The sequence below is a fragment of the Typha angustifolia genome, chromosome 15 (assembly GCF_048772165.1).
Source record: "Typha angustifolia cultivar Huaian chromosome 15, ASM4877216v1, whole genome shotgun sequence".
Taxonomy (NCBI): Eukaryota; Viridiplantae; Streptophyta; class Magnoliopsida; order Poales; family Typhaceae; genus Typha; species Typha angustifolia.
In genome coordinates this window covers 18,041,847-18,067,282 of record NC_133253.1, presented here as the reverse complement: position 1 = coordinate 18,067,282, position 25,436 = coordinate 18,041,847, and the positions used below count along the sequence as shown (strand labels likewise).

Here is a 25,436-nt window from a genome sequence, read left to right as displayed (position 1 = left end):
TGGCATGCACCATGACAGCTATCGTTTCGAGGCCAGTATGAGTTTCTAACAAGATAATAATGCTCACCTTGTCGTCCCGGATCGATGAACTCCATATATCTATCACGGACCGAATCCTTGAAGGCTCCCTTGCAATCCCAACAAAGAATCTTAAAACATCCTCGCCTGAGCGATACTAGGCACTCTTCCATCATCGTATCTCCCTGTCCTTGCGTGAGCAAACTAGGATTAGCATTAAATGAATATCCATATCGATGGCACTCAGCGCCTCACTAGAAAAGGCCAAGTGAACTCGAGCAACCACCTCACTGTGACTGTCAGCAGGAGGGAGCAGCACCAACCATGGGCTGTTATGGAAGGTCAGCTCACCCTTCTCCGCCGAATCGGCCACAGTCCAAGCCAATGCCAACAGTCGATTGCAACGGCCACTAGACCCCAAGACCACCTCAAATCCTCCAATAGCCAACTTCTTAAATCTTAATGATGACTAGCAGAGAGGTAGGCGAGCGACGAGGAAACTTGGAACCCCGAGCCCCGGTCAAAGTGATAGGGCTCTTTGAGCCCTCACCCACATTCATTGTGAAGGAAGACGAAATCGAGGAGTCTTTGCCCTTGTTTGTCACTTAGGAAGCATGGGAACTCGGAACGACATTTACTTGATGATTTGATGTAGTACTACGAGCAACAACGAGTGTTGTTCGACGCACAGCTGAATGATTGCGATGGACCCCTCGACCAAGCATTAGAATTGATAAATGGTAAGCCAAAATTTTAATTTATTTTTAAGAAATTTTTTACTTAATTATCTAATTTTATCTAGTTTATTAAAAAAAATGAAAATAATTAAGTCAAATAACTGGGCAAAACTTTTAACAAAAACATATCACAGTGAGATCAATTTAGCCGAGGCATAGCTCAGTGAAAATTTTCTCGCAAAAATCTCTAGTCTAAATTTTCTCCCACATCAATGGCCACCACAGGACAGGAGCGCAGCTAGAGTTGCACTCCTCGAGAAAAGAGGACGAGCGATCGAGTGTTTTTTTAGCACATTAGCTGGAAGTTCTTTGTAGTAAAATGAATTAAGCCCTATGTGCACTTAGCCTTCGTTCCTTATGATTCGTAATTTGACTTGTTATTACTATTTTATTTTCTACGATGGTTGACGTAGATGTCAAACTTTTGTATCGAGATAGGCTAATCTCTATATCTACACTATAATTAGTCGTATATACTCATAATCCATACTAATTGCATGAGACCAAGTAATTCTAGTGAAGTTGTTTTAATAAAGTGAAATTTCTTAATTAATGACTCCCATGACAAAAGAAGACGAAGCGTTTAAAGAAGTCCAGTGAGTTTATCATTTAGACCAGTTGAGGAACTCATTTTCAAACTTCACTTCATATTATTAAAAGTTTAAAAATCTTTAAAAGAAATTTGAAAACTTTTGATTTGGGGACTCATTTTCATATCCGGCAAAGAGACAAATACGAATACGAATACCACCTTAATCGAACTCTATATCAGCTCGTGGATCGTGATTTATAACGTTCTAAATGGCTACGCGTTCAAACTAAACCGATTCAACTTAGATTGGCCCCCCTCACCACACGTGGGTTCTTTGTCTCGACTCGGACCGAGTCACTGCCCGGGTCCACCACCGAGTCATGGGTGAGTCATCATCGCTATTTATTATTTACGCAACACTAGGCGTCCACGTAGGCTGACCTGTTTCTACTAATAGGATGCGAGCTCGATCGCTTAAGAGGGAGGAATGAGAGAGTTTTGGATTGAGGGCGAAGCAAGATGACAAATAAGATTAAAATAATAATAATTTTAGTGTAAAATATATATATATATATATTATATATCTAAGTGACTAAATATCACTCTTGATATTTAGAAGAAAACTTTAATCATAATTTCTGTAATGGGTTAGTAATACTTGATCACGAGGTTACTATTAGTGATCTTAAACTGATGTTTTTTTTTTATTATTATTATTATTATTATTATTTTAGGGTGGAGTATAAAGTTGGGAATCTCGTACACACATTAGGGGGTGCTGATGGAGTTGGAAAGGTACAGTTAGTACTCTTCCTCTACTTTAATGCACACTTGATGGGTTGATGGCACAAAATGACATCAACTAATTATATTTATCCATCCTCCCAAGCGTGCATATAGTTTGATTGACATCACATCACATTGGCTGTTGCAGCTCCCAATGGCAAGGGCCCATGATTTCTTTTCCTATTTTATAAGTGTTTGGATAAGGTTTTTAATACTTAAGTAACAACTAAGACTTGGATTTTAAGGCCCGTTTGGTTACGAGATAAATATAAAAAATTAAGATTAAAATATAATAACATTTTATTCTAAGATTTTTAAATTAAAATTATTTTATCTTTTTTCTCAAGATATTTACATAATATAAATACCGTCATAAATAGCATATGAACATCTCATATCAAATTATTTTTGCTACAAAGATATTCTCATATATTATATTATAAGTATATGACTATTTGCTAATTATATTATAGTCATATTGCAATTGAGTAATATATTCTATTATATTAGTATTGAAGAGGACAAATTAATGATTTGCGTTTTAGGATAACTCTTCTAAAGTTGTAGAAGTCTTTACATGAGAGCTAGGTTAATAGGAAGTTGAAATAATATTTTTACTCCTATGTATTAAATCGTATGTCAATAATAGAGGGGGTACTTGGTCATTTCAATATATCCTTTTGGTGGTGAAAGTTGGCATCAACCATTCATTCATGTACAGTCAATGGTTGGCATCTTTAAAATATAATGAAAAAAATAACCATTATATTTTGGTTTGTACAACATAAGAGGTTAAGTAGTTAAGTATAAAATACTAGAGGTTATTTGCAATTAGGTCAAACCATGGGGGTGAAGACTGAGAGGCAGGGGAGTAGATAAAGTATAATTAGTCCATCATTTAAATTTAACCCTATTTCAAGCTGCTAAATAAGTAAATTCAAACATATTTAAATTAAACCTAAATTAAGCTCGACCACAGCTTGAATTGATTATCCAGTGGTCTATATATATTTTATAAAATCAAATTAAAATTTATTTATTTGATATTATAACTTTTTTTTTTATTTTACATTGATATATAAAGTGAGTCTTATCAAATTGGCTTGTGCTGAACTTGAATTAAACTTAAATTCGAGCCTAATTGAGTTGATATGAGTTTTGGCTCGTGTCAAAAACAAATACAGTCAGAAAATATTAGAAAAAAAAGACTAATTATACACCTTAAAAATAAAAAATAAACAACCTTCTGGAGAATATTAGCTCCAAGGAACACTTGCACACTTGCCCAGAGCTAGCTAGCTAAGGGGTATCTTCCACGCTCAAACAAACCCACAAGCTGTGATCAAATCTGCAGCTATGTTTTTGTATCTGAATCCCAACAAGACAAACAGCGAGGCTAGCTGCAACTATTTCATAAGGCATCTCCATTAACCCCCACAGGAGCAAGCTAGGGTTTCCTTGGAAGGAAGAACCACTCTTGAATCTTGAGTTGCTTTCCTGAAGAAACCCCAAGTTCACACTTCAAGGGATTCCTCCACCCACAGCCACAGTTCCCTTAAATTATCATCTAACCTCCCCTTGTACTTCACTTTCTTAAACTAATAGGAGATTGGATCGCCACTGAAGTGGCCAAAGAGATCATTCAATTTCTTATTAGTATCCCAATCTAAATTATTATGCTGGGATTCCAACTTCGCAACACTATAATTCGTTATATATATATATATATATAGGAAGAAAAGAATACAACAAGAATTGAAAGAAATACGATCGAAACGTGACGCCAATTTGACTACGCCAAATAAACTTGATACGCACGCTCTCCTCTTTGTCTTTCCTCTCTTTTGTCTCTCTCTCTCTCCCCCCCTCTCTCTCTCTCTATCTCGCTTTAAAAGGCCATATGCTCCCTCTCCAAACCTTCCCGAATCCATCAGAATTCCTCTCTTCCTCTTTATAATATATCTTCTCCATGGCGTCCTCCTACACGTTCATAAATAGAGCAACGGTACTACTTGTGATACTCTTCTCTCTTCTATTCTTTACTCCATCTCTACAAGCAAGGAGGCTGCTACTTTGTGAAAGACACGAGAAGAACGAATCATCTTTGCAACGTAGTCTGGTGTTAGTTATCATGCCAAAGGGAAGTCTACCTCCTTCTCCTACCAAAGGCGGCAACGGCGAGGTCGGCACCGGCAATACGGCGCGGATCTTGGGGTCGGTGCCGAGCCCCGGAGTAGGGCATTAGTTAGAGCTTACACTGTTGAGGCCGGTCTTCAGTTTGCTAGAATTTTTTTGTTAGGCTGAGTGAGTTGATGACAAATTAATATTTCTTCCATTTCTTTTTCCACTTCGTTTCTATAGATTTCTTTCTCTTTTAATTGGTTTGGATTGATGTATCTATTGCGTATATGCTGAAGAAGAATGAGAATATGTAGCTCTATATAAGAAAGACAAAGCAAACCTTTTATTTTAAGAGTACTATTGGACTGAGACAATCTTATATGAACTTATGTGACGTGATCATCAACCAAAATTACCACGAGAAAGAGAAAAAAATCTTGGCATCTTTGGATGGATAGAAGTGATTTGATTTAGTTGGGGGGTTAGGAGATGCTGAGGTGAATGTGAGTCCAAACAGATGATGCCTTGCTAGCTAGTAGTTAATTGTCCAAAATCTCATTTTGGACGTCAACCAAATTAATTAGACTATACTTTGGTGCAATCTATCCCATATATGTAACTCGATGGCATCAATCTTTGGGTTTAAGATTTGATTGAATACTTTGTTAGAAAAGATCGAGTGACCTGTCACAAGGTTCAACCGCAGAAAGGAGAGATGAAGGGGATGGTGTTCAACAAGAGGAAAGATTCCCTTAACAAGCATGTTCAAGTGTTTTGGAGGTGATTTTATAATTTAATTATATTTATTTGTTTGATTTAGCTTTCTTTTTATAGTTGATGTATATCTTATTATAATGAGAAAATGGGCATAAGTTACATTTGTCGATGCACACTAAGATCTATTCGTACAAATTTAAAAAAATTAAATATAATTAAATTGTAAAAAAATCTTTGTTTTATAGTAATCTAAGTCTAATAAGAATATAAGACCTAGTGGAATTGGAACTTAGGACTTCATTGTCACAATTTTCATATATGAGAACAATTTATTCCCTTTTTATTTCAATGTCACATTGAAGAGGTAATGCTGGTACTTGTTCTTCAGACATGATTCTCTAGAAAACCAAAATAAAATTTGAGAACCAAAAATGATGTGCCTAGTAGGTATATAATAAGAAAAAACTAGCTGATTTTTATAGCAACATAAACACATTATTGATGGTGCAATATTGCAAAATTATAAAAAATATGTTTGATTGTGAGATATTGCAGGAGGTCAAGATTCTTGCAAGTTGATATTGTTATGTTATGCTTAACTCTCTTTTGTCACAAATAAAAGTGGTAAGCTGATAGATTTAATGAACAAAAACTAGATAACTACTTTTCTTCTTTTTTTTTAATATAATTTAACTTGGAAAAAGCATTAACAAGCTAATTATCGTACCGCGTAGGCCCAACAAATGCTTACTTTGAAATAGACCCATTACTAGTTCGGTGGCCCATGTAGTACTTGAAACCCTGTAGATCTTGCTAATCCAATGCCGACATTATGTATGCTGACAACTAGTTTCTTGACTAGTTAGCCCAGACACCGTTGCCGACATTGATGATGACTCATAACTACAAAGGCTTAACGATCAAGCATGCTCCAAAGTCATTGCCGACTGCGTAGAAGTCTCTTAACTACAAAGGCTTCGCGATCAAGCATGCGTCAGAGTCATTGCCGACTACGTCAAAGTCTCTTAAACTAATACACCGCGGAACAGTTGGTAATCGTGGAGCAAGGGACACCGTACCGCTTTCAATCCATTCTAGGAGTATGTGGTCTCCATTTGCTCTTTGGTTGGCTTCCATCAAATCGAAGAGCTTTTTATATCATTTGGGCCAGTGATTTCGCTTTCGGAAGTGAGAGATGGATTGCTGCTTCTGCTCTGGGATCATCTCATCGCGACCTACTCCCTCAGTTCTTCTCAATCCTCGGGTAAATCTTATGCTTTCCTCGTTGAGTTAGTTTCTTTGTTTACTTGTAAGGCATAAATGCATGGCATTTCGGCAGTATCAATTCGAATTAGAAGTCCAGCCTCTCTCGCTATACGCGCAATCATGTCTAGATAATTGATGACAACTATCAGAAAAAGGGTAATACTTGCAACAAGTATATATATTTTAGTTGGATTGCTCTCTATTGAGCCTTGTCCATTTAAATCGCAGTAAATTTCTTTCAATAGCATCTCTTTACCTGAACAAAGCTCAGTAACTGTCGTAGTATGTTGGTAATGAGGGACTGATGTTTCTCAATTTACAACTCTTCTGATTATTCTAGAATAGTGCAAATGAAGCTTGCTACTAGGTTTAATTTTGTACCGACCTCCTCTTGAAAGAGTTCCAATTTTGCATGCTACCATTAAAATTTCTTTTGATAGTAATTATTCAGAATGAATTAAGTACAGGTGTACTACCTTTGAAACTGGTAAAACCTTCACGGGGTTGCAAGTCCCTTTGTTTCGGGGACACCAATTTTGTATGCTACTTCTGCAAATGTTCTCACTGTTTAAATAATGTTAAATCACAATCGCTGTAAGTTCATAATATTCTCACTGGTCAAATCATCTGCTTAGAACTGTGTAAACTATTCTCATAACAATTTATTGTTTTCATTTCAGGGGTTCTCTTCTCGTATAAATTATTCTAGCAAATTGCATCACAAATTGCTCTCGCTTGGTTCTAAGCAATTTACAGAACTTACATATAGATTGGACAAGATTGTATACTCAAAATCAGGTAAGGCAGTTGTATTTGCTGAGTCCGGTCGACAATCTTGGGATTTTGGCAGATTTTTCAGAACATTATATTTTTTTAACGGGCCTCCAAATCCTATCAAGGTTTGTTTCATAACTACTGTACTACTTTTAACATAAAAATTATTGAAGCATCTTATTTTCTTGAATATGGGATGTTTTATTGCTTAATGATGATTGTCATGTATGAACTATCAAGTTTATGGAGTCCCTGATTGCAAAATCGTCAAGTTCAAGCTCCAGTGAACAATTAAAAAAAGCAGAAACTTCTGGTGTAATATTGGTTACTGGAGCTACTGGTGGTGTTGGACGCAGAGTAGTTGACATCTTATGCAAGAAAGGATTACCTGTTCGAGTACTGGTATCTTACTAGACTGAATTCTTGCATATGTTTGAAATGGTCTGTTGCTGTTTTCTTACAAACTACGTTAATTATTCCCTTTCCTATTCATTAGAATTTCAGTTTGTGTGGTATTCCAGGCCAGAAATGAGGAGAAAGCCAGAAACATGTTAGGACCAGATGTAGACTTGGTGAGCTAATGCATCTACTGAATATATTATTCTTTCAAATTTCATCTCACATATACCAGAAACTTGAATCTTATCTTTTAAAGCAACCTTGTTCAGAGAATCTTTAGTTTTTGTCAATGAGCATCTATACATTTGCAGAGCTTCTGAAAGTTGCACATTTTTAAAGTTTTAACATTTTAAGAAATGGGAATAATATGATGTTAACCGGAACAGGCTAATCAATGTGAAAAGAGTTCTCTTTCTCTATCATATTGTTCTAAAGAGAGTTTGTAGAGCTTCGGAAAGTTGAACTTTTTTAAAAATTGTTAACGTTTTAGGAATATCATGATGTTAACCAGAAACAGTGGTGCCCTCCCTGATGACACTAGTTGGCGGACAGGTCATGAGAAAGACACTTTGCTATTAAGGGAATTTTAGTCTTTTTATATTAAGGTATTTTAGTTCATTTCTCTTTTAAGGTTTTCACTTATGTAAAAGCTTGAAATGTTGTTGTTTGAGGGGTTTGTTACTTTATTCTTCGCAGATACTTTTTTTCTACATCAAACCCTGATCGATGTGAAAAGAGTTTTCTGTCTCAACCATATTGTTCTAAAAAAATAAAGCTCATGCATAGTAGAATAATCGATTACCTTCACTACAGCTGTACCCTTTGACTCTTTGCAATGCTACAGGTTATTGGAGACATTACAAAGGAAGATTCACTTGCTCCTGAATACTTTAAAGGGGTTAAAAAGGTCATCAATGCAATTTCTGTTATTGTAGGTCCAAAGGAAGGTGATACTCCTGACAGAGCAAAGTATAAACAAGTATGTCATATGCATACATATTTTTATGATGAATGAGAGATATTAGCTCACTATTTTTTTATTTTAATTTAGCGTAGGCTGAACTTCACTTTTTGATTCAATTCGGTGCATATCAATAAAATGTCTTTAGGCTGATGAAAATGCATTTTTCTTACAGGGAATTAAGTTCTTTGAACCAGAGGTAGCAATTCATTTTTCCTTATCATGTATCACAAGTACATTTCTTGAAGATATATTTTCCACCTTCCAAGTGATTGTTTTTCCTGGATCTTCTATGTTTCAAGTTTTTTAACTTCTTGATGCTACTGCTGTTTGTTAATTGTTATCAGATAAAGGGAGATTCACCTGAAAAGGTAGAATACATTGGAATGCAAAATTTAATCAGAGCTTTAAAAGGTTGTGTTGGACTACATGATGGGAAATTGTTATTTGGATTGCAAGGTAGTTCTGATTTCTAACTTTATTGAGTATCTGAAACTCAAATTTGTTTCAACTTATGTATAAAGTTTCTAACTTCTTAAGTGTACCTAGGATCCATAGTTCATAGATATTAGATCTCTTATGAGCTTTCTGAAAGTTATAGAACAGCCGGCCAAAATAATTCCCATAGTTTATTTTAGAACTTTCGATCTGTGGTTGCATATTGCTGTATGGTCAAAATTACAATGAAGTTCAATTTGTTATGCATTTTCATGAAGTCGTAAATTCAAAAATATACAATGCTCATAACTTTGCCATTTTGGTTCTTTGCCTTATCTCTCTGATCTTATTCTGTTGCTTCTCATTTGTTATCGACACTTTCTTCGAGGTAAAATAATTCTCAGAGAAGCTGACCTGAGACAAAGGTGGACGAAAGGAAATAATACGCTGGCCAGACCCATAATAGTTGTGGTGAATGGTTTGTTGATGTGGAATTGTGGATGTAGCTCTATATAGGAGGTCTAGATGAAACTGCAATTTGCTATTGCTACTCTTTAGCATTTGAACATGCTAGAAAATGCATATTTTATGAATATTTGTGCATCTAGTCCTGCTTTGCATATCTGGTTTGTGATTTCTTTGTTGTATCTTTCTCTCTATTATGATGACTTGTATAAGTTTTCTATTAGCAGTCATTCTATGAGCCTCTATTTGTAGGTAATTTGTCAGGAAAGCTAGTGTGGGGAGCTCTAGATGATGTTGTCATGGGAGGTGTTAGTGAAAGTAATTTCCAAGTTGACCCAACTGGCAGTGAAATTGGTGGTCCAACTGGGTTATTCAAAGGTTTATTCTTCTTATCCATATGCTTTTGGTGACAGATAAATACCACTTTTGAACTTTATAATCTTAAATGTTTTTTTGTATCTGAAATGACTATTCTTCTTTCTTGCTTGTCAGGTGTTGTTTCTACTGCAAATAATGGTGGATTTACTAGTATTAGAACAAAGGTAATGTTTTATATTCTATGAAGAACTATCATAACTTTTCTTTTATTTGCTTACTTCTTCGTAAGAATTATATGATAGAACCTGATGATTTATGATGCTGATAGCTTTTCAAGCAACAGCCGTGCCTTTTGCAGAACTATTATATCGTTTCGTATCTTTATAATATTTTTTGCACTTAAGAGTTCCTGACTTCAATGATTGCTGTTACACCCATGCTTTGCAATTTGAAAGGTTGATATGTTGCCACCTGAAATGGTCATCCATCGATGCTTGTAGTTGTATAATTGTGTCATGATGGACCAAGGAGACAAGGACATAATATTTGAATGGTGCTTTGTGGAGAACTATATTATCATTGCAGATCTTTGTTATATTCTTTGTAATTGTCATTATAATACCATGATCTTTTTATGCTTGTGACTTGTGATGGACCAAGGGGTATAATATTTAAAATATTGACCTATTACTTCATGAAGAGCTACTTGCTTGGAGTCCCTGGACCTTTTGCCAGTTTCTATGTCTGCTCACTTATATCAGGATATTTGTTCCATTTTGGGGTCAATTTCATTCTTTGGACCTGTCATCATAAAAATGCTTCCAGTAATATCATGCTACTTTAACTGATACACCATTATCTATCACCCACTCAAGCACAGCATGATATATTTTTCTTGAACTAATACATTAGCATGGTTACTTGTGATTTACTGGGGACCTTGTAGTGCATCTTGATAGTGTTTGCGCCAGCCATTACATCTTGATAAGAACAAATATTCCAATGAGTGCAGAGTTTTGCTGTACCTGAAGACCTTTCACCATATGATGGTATTGAATTGAGAGTAAAGGGTGATGGACGTCGTTACAAGCTTATTTTACGTACTAGCTCTGATTGGGATACTGTGGGATATACTGCAAGCTTTGACACTATTAAGGAACAATGGCAGACGGTAATGTTATTGTACCACCAGAATTGTTTCTTTTCAATTACTTACAGATTAGTCCAATTTGTTATTTCTTTTGTTTTACCAGATAAGGATCCCTTTTCTTTCATTAAAGCCTATATTTCGAGCTCGGACTTTGTTTGACGCCCCCCAATTTGATCCAAGCAAACTAATGTCTCTACAGGCATAATTTTCTTCATTCCTTTTCAATTTAATGTACTTTATAGCTATTTGCTTCACTAAAGCCAGTGCAATATTATTTTACAGCTTATGTTCAGCAAGTTTGAATATGATGGAAAACTCAATCCAACTTTCGCTGAAGGTCCATTTGAGCTACCATTTTCCAGTCTAAGAGCATACATGAAGGAGCCTATCACTCCAAGGTTTCATTTCTTCTCTAAGACTAACATCTTAGCTATATACTTATCATTGGTTTATTGGAGAATGGTGAACATGTAAACAGATTTTGCTTGACCAACTTGTATTCATGTTTACAGCAGTTCACTTTATAAAGCAAGATATCTTGACATTATGTGATGTATAAGTCTGAAATGGCTCCATCATGCAGGTTTGTGCATGTCAGTTCTGCGGGAGTTACACGACCTGACAGACCTGGACTTGATTTAAGCAAACAACCTCCTGCAGTGCGCTTGAACAAAGAGCTAGACTTTATCCTTACATATAAATTGAAGGTGATTTTCTTTCTTATTTCCAACTTCATTCTTCAATCTCTATATGTATATAACTGCAAAATCTAGAGCATCATGCTGTTGGAATTTCGCACCACAAAATTGACTTGAATTTGGTTTTTCTTCTTTAAATAAATCCAAATGCCATAAAGTTAATTTGCATACTCACAATATAGTATTTTAAATTATTTAATAATGCTCGTGTTCCACATGATACAATCGAAACAAGACAATGTGAAACCTTTTGAGACGTGTATGACTTTATAAAATCATGTAGTAGTAGGTTTCTCAAGCATTTTAGTAGTAAATTTATATATGGAGGCGGTGCATATAGCTTGAGGACCTTTATAGAATATTAACTAATGGAGAATTTCAATGGTGTCAATAAAATTAGTGAAGTAATCATTTAATACCTTGCATAATTCATCTTATAAGTGATCTCTTTCCTTAGGAGAGCAAAGGCCGAGCATAGGGATGAATTCCCTATTGCGAGAAAATAAAGTTAGATGATTAATATCCTTAGACTTGTTAGGCAGGTGCAATTGCAGAATAAAGCAATATTGGGAATCAAATACTCATCTTAATAAAGCCATTGTCTTGGTCTTAGAAGTTGGTTGATGGAGAAATTAGATTGATAGAGTATGATCAATAACTCCTCCATGGTCTGTGATGCCTTTGGCATAGTACATACTTGTTTCTTCTGTTTATAACACATCACAAGCCTTTTCTGAAATAAGATAATTTAGACTTCGACACAGGAGAAGATGTAATGGAAACTAACAAAATCTTTTTACATGGACATACACCTGAGCGTATGACCATCCTTGTCTGTAATTATTTATGTTGATACTTGCATTCATTTCTGTTTTTATTTGTTGTATATTTGTGCATACATATATATGTCCTATGGACATACACCTATCTACATGCATGTGCAAGCATGCAAACTACCTTAGTTCTATGTTAATTATATGGCATTAGTAGAACTGTAGCAATATGTCATGATCTTGATTGACCTACATGATGCTTATATTTCTTAATTTTGACAATTTCTTGGTTCTGAACTATATATCAGGGTGAGGATTTGATAAGAGAAAGTGGCATTCCATATACAATTGTTCGACCCTGTGCCTTAACTGAAGAACCTGCAGGAGCAGACCTTATATTTGACCAAGGGGACAATATCACGGTACTTTAAAACCTAAGCATGCCGTTTTATTTTTCGCACACTAAGTTTATCATAGGGTTAGATTCAGCTGCATGATACTTTTTGCTTATATTAACTTATTACAAAGAGGTTTTCATCAGACAATCTCACGGAGGTGCTAGAACCAGTTAGTAAGTTACACTTTTCTCAATAGCAGGGCATATAATTGTAGATGTTGTTAAGATGGTAATGAATCATATCTGTTTAATCACAGGGAAAGATTTCAAGGGAAGAGGTTGCGCAGATATGTCTTGCAGCTCTGGAAAGTCCATATGCATGTGGAAAGACTTTTGAGGTTATAATCACATATTTATTGCCTCTGTGTATGTCCTGAAATAAACATTTGATACAAGTATTTAACATCTGATTAAAAAAATGAAACATCTTGGATTCATGTGGAAAGTCATAAAACTAGAAATAATTCTGTAAAATTATATTTGCACTGGAAAGGATGAGAAAAAACAAATGAGGAAACATGTGCATATAACAACTAGGACCTTGTTATGATTACTTTTTTCGTAAGATTGTCACCATCAATCTCATCTGATCAACTGCATGATTATGCAACTGTCAAAGTTTCTTGTCTAAGCTTATCTAAATTGGTAGAAGGAACTTCATCTGTCTTGGTTTCTCATATTTCAATTTTCACCTATGACTATTACTTTAGAGCAACAAGTCACACTTTACCTCAAATGAGTGATTTTCTCTCATATTCTTTTTTTGGTTCTCTTCCTTGGCTTAGCACAAAGCTTAGAATTTCATCAAGTTAGCTTATCTTATATATGCTCATATATTGCAAGCAATGTTCTCTCTTTGCAGAACATTTTTGTACATCTCAATGAAATAAATGTCCTCTATCCTGCAGGTCAAAAGCACTGTGCCATTTAGTGAACAATACATCATAGACCCTGCAAACCCTCCCTCTGAGAAGGACTATGATGTCTACTTCAGCACTTTGAAGGATGGAATTACGGGTAAAGAAGCTTTGGAAGGGAGTACTGTTCCAGTTTGAGAATTATACAGAATTTTCTGCTGTCAACAATGTCCACTAGTTGCCCAACTCTGGCAGCTTTAGACTCCACCTGATGTAAGTGACACTTAGCCCACCAATTTTATAGTAGACATTTGTATTACTCTTTAACGTCTATCATGTTTCAAGCCATTTACGCTAAAGCATGTAGCTATGTATTGAACTCAGAAATGAGCTGCAAGTATCCCAGAGGATGTTCTATCACGCTTCCTCTGTATTGCTGACTTTTCATTCTCCTTTTGGTCATACTTGTATTTACCTGTTAGATGTTCTTTTGCATAAGCTCGGTAGGTAAATTATGATAACCAAGTTCCAATAATTTGCTCTAAAGAAGCAGCTAGGTGAGCACTTATATTCCTAACATGCATGACCACACAGAATGCTCAAGCTTGAGGTTGAGCCAATTCATATATCTGCAAGCTAAACTGGAGCAACAGGAGCATCTCCTTAAAGAACTTTTTACTTTCTTGTATAAGTATATTGTTATTTTACAAACTTACGGTTATTGTTATAGTACGGATAAGATAATTCAGATTACATTTTCCTCTGAGGTTCTTGTGATGCCATTGTTCCAGTTAAAAGAGATGACCAGTTAAGATTTATTGTAAGTTTGTAACATGCTTTGATTGTTATACAACGGTGATAGGAAGGTCCATGTTCAATGAGTTAGGTCTTGCTTTTATTATCTGTTCTCTTTTCCAACACATATGGCATACAATGAAAGATAAGCATAAGTATGATCTGTATACGAAACAAGACTATCTTGTAAAATAATTTCCTTCTGAATAGGGTAGCACAATTTTGTCCTCTTCCTTTTTCAGTTGCACCAGACTGACAACATGGATGATTCATTTTTATATGGATAGAAGATGGATGGAGAAGATGATGCGCTATGTAAAGGTCTGCGGCACACTGTTAGCTGATCAATGGATCAGATGATAAGATGAGCAATTTTGGTGACATCATGTAATGATACAAGAATATGAATGTAGACAAGTAAATGGTTGATGTATAGGCATGGATTCTATATAGTTATGGTTTACTTGTACAAATCCTGAATATTGATGATTCACTGGGTTATATACTTATAAAATATTGGATTGAAATATTATTATGTTACATGTCATCCCTTTTCTGTAAGGAGAACTCAAGGCAGATTTTTGTAAACTGAAATTTTTCAATGTCATTAAGACTTTATTGATGTTCTATTTTCTTGATAGATTGTAGATGCACTATGCATGCAAAGAGAGGTATACTTTTGTTTTCGGAGTAATTGCATTAACCCTCACTACACTCAGTATCACATGAAAGAAAAGCAGTTAACAAAAAAGGTGTGCAGCCATACCTGTATTACTGAGGAGGATCCTTCTTATATTTTCTCTATCCAAAGAGGAAGATAAAGAGATTAACAAATGTTGTGTTGTGGAATAGCAGGGCAATTCTCCTTTGGCAGAGCTGCGGTAAGCATAGAGTTCTGCCAGAGGAGAACCGCCCTGTAATTCTCGCGCCACATCTGCCGGTTCCTTTCTCTCTCCTCGCCCCGAACCATTCTTGACTCTTCCATCGATCACTTGCCATGGATTTATAGTTCTATGTCTCTTGCATCAAATCTGGATATGCTACAGGATATGCTTCTAAGTTAGGATAATTCTTCAGGAGCTTCCTTCCCTTTTTCGCCTTTCAGCTTTTCCTCCTGAGCTGCACTGGTCCTCACTGCATGTACTGTAGAAGCATAAACATAGTTAGATACGCTCAATAAGCATATGATTGGTGCCATGAGATAAAATCTTTGATTTCTATTCAAGATTATATTTATCATGGAACATCCTCAGATTCTCTCACTATCTCCAGAGATATAGATATCAACCTCTCTCTCTCTCTCTCTCTCTCTCTCTCTCTCACTCTCTCTCTCTCTCTCACACACACACACACACACACACACACACACACACACACAGTAGTCTTAGGCACAGGGATCGCAAGCAAAAGGAATAATCTTTACTCATAGAGAAGACCCACTGGTGACTCCGAAGGGCCGCGTAACATATCTTAAAGCAAAGAATTCGGAATGTCATGTTGACTTCAATGTGACAGGCATAAGTAGTGAGATTTTTCTCATAAATACCACCAAGGAACAAAATCCAGAAACTTTTCCCATAATATACTAACTCTTATAGCATTTTCCTATAACAATGTACCAATAAAAAGAAAAATTATCATATGGTTCGAAAATCGAAACATAGACATATCTCATATCTGCATGCATCAAAAATTACCAGAAGGAAAAAAAAAGAATTTAAATCACTGAGATTATATGAGGAAAGAGATTGTTGACAAGGAAAGGGAACATGCTGTGGAACCTCGCATCTCGCTTTTGTGGGTTCATCTCTCGTTCCCTGAAGAGCAACTCATCTACTGGACGAGATCGAGCAGACGTCTTGTGCTAGAGAAAAGGATACGCCATGAGTGGACCAGTGACTTAATAAAGTTGTCTGTGAGAGAACACAAATGGTAATCTTGGCATGTTCCAGGTTCAAGCAAGAGAATAAACTTTAACAAGAGAGTCATATTATTGATGTGATTATTGTCGAGTTGATCCCAAGTGCTGAAATGATGATAATTTTCTGAATATATACTCATCTTAGTTTGTTGCATTGATGGAGAATTAATATTTTGTTAGGATGTGAACAGTTAACTTCTTTTAAAAAAACACTATTAATCAACTCTCTTCACTTCAAAAGACTTCTAAGTTATCTTAGTATGGTCATATTAATTTACAATTTATAGATAATTAGTTGATCAGAAAGAGTAAGTTGCGAGGTAATGTGGACAGTAAAAGTTTAAGCTGATCAAATTTTTATCCATGGGTCCACTATGCAATAAAGACTAAGAATAAAGGAGGAGGTATTTCTCTACACAGAGCATCAATTCATCTGGAGATCGGATGTGCGTTCGGATATACCACAGCAGTGGGCTTAGAAACCTAGCTCTCCCTTCCTGCATAAATACCCAACACCATGAACCTCCCCTCTGCAAAAATACTTGCTCAAACACATCAATTATCAAGTAAGAGATGAGCACCAATGTGGAGGTGCATTGCAGGGCAACTACTTCATTGGCAGTCGGCTGTGCCGCTTGACGACAGTGGTGGCTCAGGTACGCAGCTCGCTGCCAAAGGAGATTTGCCCGGCAATTCACCTCCACTGCACCTTCGTCGATCTTCTTGCATTATTTTCACAGGATAGCTTATTTACTTTCAAAGTCAATGTATTGACATTTGACGTGATAGAGTATAAAATTTTTATCTACATATATATATATATATTTTTTAAACTATAACTTTTATATTTTGAGGTCTTTTACATAATTACCGCTATATTTTTGAAATATCGAAATCTTTAAGCTCTCTTAAAAATATTATTTTGCTTATATAAATTATTTGGAAATATTTTTAGTACAAGAAAAAGAAATCTGAGTTTTTGCAACAATTTGTTTGTAATAATTGATATTTTACACTTTAAATTTAAAATATATATATTTTAGTCATTTATATATATGTATATATTAACTTTAACGATCATATATTATGAATACTTTTATAGTTAAAACTAACGACAATCGACAGTTCCGAATTTTTCTTTAAAAAATAAACAAGTTTCAGGGGCAATTATAATATAAAAGTATTCAGGGGTGATTATGTAAAACAGGAGCGAATTTTGCCGGCAAAGCAACTACTAGTTACTATTTTTAACGTAACGGCTCCCGTGCAACTCACGTGCTCTCTGTATAAAGATTTGGGTTGCGAAGTGGATAGAGTCTACGCATTCTCCCTCTCTATCAAACTGGGGGAGGGATAGAGACAGATGAACTCTTTGGGGGTAGTAACGAGGATGGATTCCCTTCTCTTCCCAAACTGTGGCCTGCGAGCTCCACTCATAAAGATCGGCCATTGCAGAGCTATTCACAGGAAAGGTAACCATGCCTCCAAATCTTGGTCTTTTTCTTAGCTCTTTCTATTTTTTTTTCTTTTCTCAACGTTTTAGATGAAGTAGAAGGTCCTTAGGTTTGTAGTTGCTAAAGATAATTCTTGATTTGGTCATGGCTTCAGTAATTTATCCCAAATATCGATTCCTTATGGGTTCAGCTTACTGTTGTATCCATGTGGTGATTATGAAGGGCTTGGTTAGATTGCTGAGTTGCTTCTTTGTTTATGATCTTGACTACGATTGTTCTTTTTATCAGGTAACTTCTGATATTGTTAAAATTGGATTTCAAACAATGTTTTGTTTACTTGTCTCTGTTCACATCTGCCTACATTTTGATATATTGTTAGACATTTAGGGCTTCGTAGTGGCAATTTTGTATATTTCAATAGGAAATCATACTACAAGAAAGTGATAAAGAATTAAACAACTGAGGTATAATCTTTTGATGCAGCTTATTGAACTTGACAGAGAATGCAGATGGGGTTGTGTTCTTTGCCACCCAGCGAGGCTTACCACAGTCATCTATATCAATTGTTAGATCTGAGGCAAACAGAAAAGGAAGACCCCGAAGAAATGCTCGTGTTGATAGGACCGCAGAGGAGTCTGGTCTATTGAAAGATCAAACAAATTATGATAGTGAGGTATCTAAAACCTCAAATCAGGATGAGATAATTTCTTTGTTTAGAAGAATACAGTCTTCTATCTCAAAAGGTGGCTCAGTTCCTAAGAGAAGAAGCCTAAACAGTCTGAAGGAGAAACAGGAAGTTCAATCCATTCAACAGAATCCAAAAGGCAAGCAAGTACAAGGTATGGTATTGGAATTTAGGAAAACTTAATTTCTTTCATTCCTCCTCTTTATCTCAATCCCTTACCCTCCTTGTTGATTGTAGTAGAATTGTAGTAGAATTGTTTAAAACAGTTGTCTCTATCTATATCATTTTTCTTCTTTTACACTGAGCTGATGAATAGATTACTAAACAAAGCCTCTATATGCAAATCTGTTAAGGAAAGGATGTTTTTTTCCCAGCTTTTTCAATGAAATTATATTAGGTGGTAATATGAAAAAATATGGTAAAAATATTTAGTCTTGTGACTCCTTGTTTTCCTCTTCTTGCAATGGGCTAATATATCTAAGCAAATCCTTTTCTTTCAAAGATTGCTTATGGTCATTAGCTGTTCCATCATCTGGGTGACACCTGTAATGAAATGTAGTATATTATTGCTATTATTTTATCGGCTCCTAAAAACTACTCTCTTTGGTATTCCATTGATAAAGTTGCAAGAGGAAAGGATGATGTAACTTCCTTAAAGGATGCCACATCTGAGGATGCACAACCAAAGGATCATGCGGATCCTGGTAATGCTAAATTGCCAAGACCAGTCTCAATTTTTGTAAAGAAGTCACCTATTCCACCTCCTCCATTAACACAAGAAACGAGCAAGGATGTTCTCGAGGAACAACTGCATGCAGCAGTTCCAAACGAAGTGTCTGAATTGCAGGAGTTGGATAACATGAAGCTCCCTGAGCTGAAAGAAGTTGCACGAACAAAGGGAGTAAAAGGTTACTCAAGAATGAAGAAGGGAGAGCTGCTGGAAGTTTTGAAGGGCCTGGTGCAATCTTCTTGACGAATCAAAGCTTTTGAATTACCGTCAACTCTACACGAAGTAGTTAAGACTGTTGTTGGCAAATTTGTTTATGTAAATTTGTTTCTTCTAGCGGCGAATAGCTTATGTTGTTCTCAAAAACTTTGTCAATTTGGTGAACATTTTGTTATGTTGGATTCATTGATGCTACTTCTTGAGGATGTGAAAAAAGTTGATTGTAAGAGTTAGTAAGTTGTTTTGTTTGAGTTAATCAAGAGAACGAATGTGAAAAAAAGATGATTAATAACCACAACTTGCACCAACAGTAGCAGATATAAGAGGGCAATGTTGTATCATTAACTTAATCCATCTTTTTAAGATAACCACTTTCCAGATCTAGCTTGATATTAGCTTCAGCTAATAGCACGACTGGTATTTTTCTATAGAGTTTCATGATAGCAGATGATGCACTAGATAGATAAGTCACACGTTTATAACAATGTAACGGTTATAGGATAACAGTAATTTTTATTTTAAATAGGGTTATCTCAACTGTAGTCCTAAATCACTTTCCCCCCTGGAGAAAAAGAATAGTTATACCCCCATTAATATTTCATTAGAATTGCTAGAAATAATCTTCAAATTTTGACTAACTTAATAAATAGACTTCTTCTATATCTGTTTATCTTCTTCGTTTATGCCTCCAATCTTTTCTAATTCCTTCAATAACCACCTAAGAGAGAGGAGAAAACTGTTAAGTTCCTCCAACAGTTCGGTAATCCGTTGTAGTCTAGTTGGTTAGGATACTCGGCTCTCACCCGAGAGACCCGGGTTCGAGTCCCGGCAACGGAATATTTTTTTGATATAATTTTATTTAACCAGACTTGTTGATGGTATTTTGGTCATTTTACTTCCATGCGTTACATACTTTAGGGTTAGGGCTTCCTCCTTTTTATAAGTGTTATCCCCTCCGAACGCGCGAGCTATTTGGTGCTGCTGCTGTTGCCGTAGGAAAACCCTTCGTTTCCTTCGAAAAAACCCTCAAATGGTAACACTCTTCCCCTTCTCCGATCTCTCTCGTGCCCATTATTTCTCTCTCTTTAACTCCATCTCTTATATTCGAATCATTTCATCTCCTTCGGTTCCATTGTAGGCGTCGGAGAAGAAGCTTTTGAACCCCATGAGGGAGATCAAGGTGCAAAAGCTCGTCCTTAACATCTCTGTCGGAGAGAGCGGTGATCGCCTCACCAGAGCCGCCAAGGTTAGCAGATCTCATATTGATTTCTATCTTTGACTGTCCTTTCTTTCAAAATCTCTTTTTGATTGTCTTCTGTATGTTTCAACGAGTGTGTGGAAGAATTAGATTGATTCGTTGACTACTGTGTAGAGTTTGCATTGAATGATTTTGTTTTACTTATTCACTCGTTCATCTAGTTTAACTTGACGGCTTGTTTTAGATAACGTGGGGACTTTAAATTAGTATTAAGGAAAATAATAGATCTGTATATCATGGCAGTGGTTTGTTGATTTATCAATACATTTCTACTTCCTATTTGTCTCATTGTGTTCTACTTCTGCACTTTTGTAAAGTAGAAAAAGGAGAATAAGATCATTTTGCAGTTGGCTCTATTATCACATTTGAATTCTTAGATGTCATATTTTTTATTTCTAATTTAGATTTGGATGAATAGAACTCTGACATTGGCTTGGTTAATCCATCATTTGTCCTGGACGCACTAGATTTATTTAATTATTTTGCTCACTGTTTCTGCTACTTTCAGGTGCTAGAGCAATTGAGTGGACAAACACCAGTTTTCTCAAAGGGTATTCTTGCACTTCTTCTGGGTTTTTAATGCATGGGCTATTTCAAGTTTTTGCTCGTATTTTACTGTGGCTCTAATTATGCAGCTCGATACACTGTGAGGTCTTTTAGCATCAGGCGTAATGAGAAGATTGCATGCTACGTCACTGTTAGGGGAGACAAGGCAATGCAGCTTTTGGAGAGTGGATTGAAAGTGAAGGAATATGAGCTGTTGAGGAGGAACTTCAGTGAGACTGGATGCTTTGGCTTTGGCATACAAGAGCATATCGATCTTGGCATCAAGTAAGTTAATGCTCCTCTTGTGTGACATGAAAATAGTACTTCTGTAATTATGGTTCGTTTTGTGGAGATATAATATACTTGTAAAATTGGTTGTCGGACATTGATGTAGGGCATATTTCTAAGTGGGATCTAATTATGCCTTAACTAATTGAAGAGCCAAGGAAAATGAGCAATTTTTGCATTCCTTTTTTGCCTTCTCTTTCACTCTGTCGTCATCCTCTTTATTTCATTTCAATTAGACACTAGACTACCTTTTTCTCTTCTCTGAATGTCAAATATGAAATATATAAAGGATAACAATAGAATCCTTCAGTTGGATGATTAGGGTAAAAGTATTGTTATTTATGCAGGAATACGGTGATTATTTGGCGTTCTCTAGGAAAATAGTAGGAATTTTAAAGCCCAAGAACTCTAGTTTAGTTTATTGTAACACCAAGAGTACAGTGTCATACAATGTCACCAGGTCAAGGTACCCGTGCCCTCAATTTTATTTCATATGCAAAGCATGCCAAATGCTGCATAGCTGTTATCAGGCTTTATTAATTGATTGCAAGTAATTATTTGTAAAGGTTCTTAGCTATGAAGATTGGCATTATTATGAGTTCAATGAGATGTGTGTTAATATTTCCAATTCTTGAACAAAATAGATGAATGGAGTTATTATTTTGTTTCGTAACATTTTGTGTGTCCGATCAGCCCATTTTACTTTACCTTCCGGATTCATAAATCATCCTTCTTATGCTGTATTATGTGGGTTTGCTGCTTTTTTTATTAACTGGTTGCTACTTGTTTATAGTTTTTTTGGAGTCCAGTTTTTGATAATATTTGTCTTGCATTAAAATGTTCTCCATGATGAGCTGAAGATAACTGCATTTGCTTGGTTAAACTTGTCCAGGTGATTGTGGTAACAGTAAATTCATTTGAGTTTTCATATTCACTGAAGTTGTATATTTTTTCTACTCTCGTAGGTATGATCCATCAACTGGCATTTATGGTATGGACTTCTATGTGGTTCTTGAACGTGCTGGGTACCGTGTTGGCCGTCGCCGCAGATGCAAGGCTCGTGTTGGAATTCAGCACAGAGTCACTAAGGAGGATGCCATGAAGTGGTTCCAGGTCAAATACGAGGGTGTCATCCTCAACAAGGCGCAGAATGTGACCTCTTAAAAGGCTTCACAATGGTGTAGTCATTAGCGTTTCTTCATGAGTTTTTCTCTTATGTATTCTGAGAGTAGATGTTTATTGAAGACTAATGCTTTGCAGTTTTTGACTTGTCAACAGTTTCTGTTCCATTGATCTATCTTACTTCTATGACATCTATATATGCTATTTTGGTTTTCTTAAGCTCGGTGGTAAAAGTTCAGATGAACCACTTTGCTAATTTGATCCTAGTATTTATAGAGCTTTACGTTGTTGGTTGCTTGTGAAGCAAATCTGTGTTGGAATTTTGCAAGTACAGGGCCAGTTATAGATGAGAATGTTGGCCAAGCCAAGAGAAAGTAACTAGCTTTCTTAGTTCATTCCATCCTAGTTGCCTGGAACTTTAGAAAATGGATGATAACTTGCAACTCTCATTTGGATGTTTGGTGTTATCTATGTTCCCTGTCTAAATATACTATTTGGATGTAATTCTTGAATAAAGAGCAGTCAACCTTGGATAGGGCTCTTATGCTCACGGTCACGGTTGATAAAAAGTAGAGAGAAGAGAGTAGTTTTAAAAAGTGAGTTTCTAGGAAAATGTTAATACTATCTATCATAAGTAGGGTGTAAATCAACCGAGTTGGTCGAGACTAAGCTTGATAATTAAAATTATTTTAATTTTAGTTAATTTCAAGCTTGAGTCAAGCTTTAGCCCAGACGATCTGATCATTAAGTAATTATAAGCTTTAATCAATTCGAGCCTAATTTTCAGTCTGATTAAGTTTGAATTAAATTAATCTTAATTTAAACTCAATAAAACTTAATTCAACTATAAAATAAAATATTAGAAAAATATAAACTAATAGAAATCTCCAGAAAAAGATACCTTAAGATTAAAACCCAGAACTAAAAATATAATAGAAGTATAATCAATGTAATATATATATATATATATATATAATATTGCTTATATTATATATATAATTCTTTTAAATCATAGCTTGAAATTATTTTTAAAAAAAGATTAAACTGGACTTAGCATATTTTCGAACCGGATTATTTTGACAGCCTAAGGATTCACATCTAGCAAATTGTATTAGATGATCAGCATATAATAGCGCAAAATTGAACTTGTGACGTTTGTCATGACAAAGATGACGATGCTTCTTATATAGATTTATATATATTTGTTCAAACACATTAACGAGTAAACAGAGCTGAAATAGAAAGATACCAAATAAAAGGGGATCGGCGGACTGCAATCTTCTGTAGTAGGTGCTATCATTATAGAGTGGTTTATAACTTGGATTGCGCCACCTCTCCCTCTTCCTCCCCAATTACCTTCCACACTTCCGGCATCGTCGCCAGCCTCACCTTCTTATACACCTCCCCGTTCCACCCCCTCATTGCCATCTCCTCCGCCAACTTCACCGCCTCCTCCACCACCCTCTCCACCCCTCCTTCCACCGCCCGATCCACCAACCCCCTCCTCACCCCCTCCCGTGCCATCATCTTCGCCGCCCTCAGCAGCACGTCCCGCCGCGTCCCCGCGTCCCGGATCTTGGCGCACAGCACCTTATCGAAGTAATCGACCATCGAGATCTTTAGCCCTATGTCCATCTCGCTCATGTAAAGGAATCCCCGGTCGGCGCGCATCAAGAGGTAGTCGTGGCTCAGGGCGAGGATGACGCCCGCGGCGGAGGCGTGGCCGGTGACGGCGGCGACGGTCGGCATCGGGAGGGATACGAGGTCGGCGACGAGGCGGCGGTGGAGCTCCGTCATGCGGCGGCGGTCGGCGGCGGAGGTAGAAGCGGAGTATGCCCAGGCGAGGTCAAAGCCGTTGGAGAAGAACTTGCCCTCGGCGGCGGTAACGAGCGCGGCCGGGCGGTTCGGGTCGGAGGCGGTGTCGGAGCGGATCCGCGCGAGGTGGGAGCGGATCGAGGTGAGGAGGGTCGGGTTGAGGCGATGCTCGCCGGAACCCGTTAGGGTTAGGACGTACACGTGGCCGCGCTTCTCCAGTGTGCACATCTCGATCGTTCTCTCTCTCAGCCCTGCGCTTGGAGAGTGAAGAGGGGGAGGAAAAAGCTCCAGAGAGTAGGTGGAGTCAATCTATGAATCTTCCAACAAATCAGTCATGGGAGGTATTCTTTTGATTGGTTCTATTGTACTGTTTAGAGATTGGAAAGCTATGCCTTGACTCTTAAAGGAGTGGAAAGTCAAAATGGAAACATCTGGTAGTTATTAAAGATTATGCTATAAATTTGGTCGAAATCTCCATTGGCATTTTGCAAGTGAACCTACTTATCAGACGTTTGGGTTTGACAATTAGTGAATTCTTTTTACAATAGAAGCTCTATAAGCGAGTTATTTGATCTTATTGTTGACTTGTACAGCAGAGTTAATTCGGAGGCTTTACAATTTTAATTAAATTTAATTTTCTAATTTAACATATAAATTTGAGTGTATATAATTTTTATAGTCGTTGCATTAAAATACACACAATATGTATTATAATATATATATATATATATATAAAATTTACAGTCTATTATTATATATAAGACCCAATAATTTCAAAGAGGTCTCAGTTGGATATGACATGACATGATGTAAAGAAGAGATGAGGATATTAGTTAAATTATATTTATCTTTTTAATCCGTGGCTATCGTGTAGAAAAGCTTGTGCATTTTGCCCCGATAAGTAGTGCTTCCCTTCTAAACACAATTAAATCTATAATCAATATGCATCCAAGTGTAACAAGCAATTATTGTACCCCTGCCACGAGTTGTCTGTCAGTTCCGATCAGGTAATCAATCCTTCACTGCCAGGACAATGCCTACTTGAATAAAGTTCAGAGACATGGAGAGAAACACTTAACACAAAAGAAGACTCGAGTCTTACGTTGATGTAAACTCCATCAGTCAGCTATACTTGCAAGTTGCAACCTCTCCTTGGGTTGGTTATTCACCTGCGTAGGAACAGGAGGGAGTGAAGAAAG

The 25,436-nt window shown here is 36.4% G+C and overlaps 4 protein-coding genes and 1 non-coding gene across 8 annotated transcripts; 4 read left to right on the top strand and 1 right to left on the bottom strand.

Moving 5' to 3' along the window:
• Nucleotides 1-6,016: 6,016 nt before the first annotated feature.
• On the top strand, nt 6,017-14,742 carry LOC140777563 (protein HIGH CHLOROPHYLL FLUORESCENCE PHENOTYPE 173, chloroplastic). Of its 4 annotated transcripts, none has more exons than XM_073121761.1 (17): nt 6,017-6,175; nt 6,858-7,076; nt 7,192-7,353; nt 7,473-7,523; nt 8,195-8,329; nt 8,487-8,510; nt 8,659-8,770; nt 9,467-9,592; nt 9,707-9,756; nt 10,545-10,703; nt 10,786-10,881; nt 10,965-11,080; nt 11,266-11,389; nt 12,462-12,575; nt 12,808-12,888; nt 13,459-13,680; nt 14,493-14,742. In XM_073121761.1, the coding sequence occupies exons 1-16, from the start codon at nt 6,107-6,109 to the stop codon at nt 13,603-13,605; spliced, it is 1,785 nt and encodes a 594-aa protein (XP_072977862.1). In that variant the 5' UTR covers nt 6,017-6,106; the 3' UTR covers nt 13,606-13,680; nt 14,493-14,742. The 4 variants fall into 4 exon arrangements, with proteins under 4 accessions (XP_072977862.1, XP_072977861.1, XP_072977860.1 ...); XM_073121760.1 differs by having other exon boundaries at nt 14,490-14,742; XM_073121759.1 differs by having other exon boundaries at nt 14,445-14,742.
• A 2,712-nt stretch (nt 14,743-17,454) lies between these two features.
• On the top strand, nt 17,455-19,414 carry LOC140778395 (uncharacterized). Its single transcript, XM_073123080.1, has 3 exons — nt 17,455-17,595; nt 18,078-18,416; nt 18,886-19,414. Exons 1-3 carry the CDS (start codon nt 17,487-17,489, stop codon nt 19,233-19,235), a joined length of 798 nt encoding a protein of 265 aa, XP_072979181.1. The 5' UTR covers nt 17,455-17,486; the 3' UTR covers nt 19,236-19,414.
• A 558-nt stretch (nt 19,415-19,972) lies between these two features.
• TRNAE-CUC (transfer RNA glutamic acid (anticodon CUC)) lies at nt 19,973-20,045 on the top strand. The gene has a single exon. It is a non-coding gene; the product is annotated as a tRNA-Glu (tRNA).
• A 60-nt stretch (nt 20,046-20,105) lies between these two features.
• Nucleotides 20,106-22,641, top strand: LOC140777464 (large ribosomal subunit protein uL5-like). Its single transcript, XM_073121600.1, has 5 exons — nt 20,106-20,241; nt 20,347-20,454; nt 20,975-21,017; nt 21,102-21,297; nt 22,266-22,641. The coding sequence occupies exons 1-5, from the start codon at nt 20,239-20,241 to the stop codon at nt 22,462-22,464; spliced, it is 549 nt and encodes a 182-aa protein (XP_072977701.1). The 5' UTR covers nt 20,106-20,238; the 3' UTR covers nt 22,465-22,641.
• Nucleotides 22,642-23,577: 936 nt separating this feature from the next.
• On the bottom strand, nt 23,578-24,696 carry LOC140778629 (enoyl-CoA delta isomerase 2, peroxisomal-like). The gene has a single exon (XM_073123436.1). The coding sequence runs from the start codon at nt 24,463-24,465 to the stop codon at nt 23,734-23,736; it is 732 nt and encodes a 243-aa protein (XP_072979537.1). The 5' UTR covers nt 24,466-24,696; the 3' UTR covers nt 23,578-23,733.
• Between the last annotated feature and the right edge of the window lie 740 nt (nt 24,697-25,436).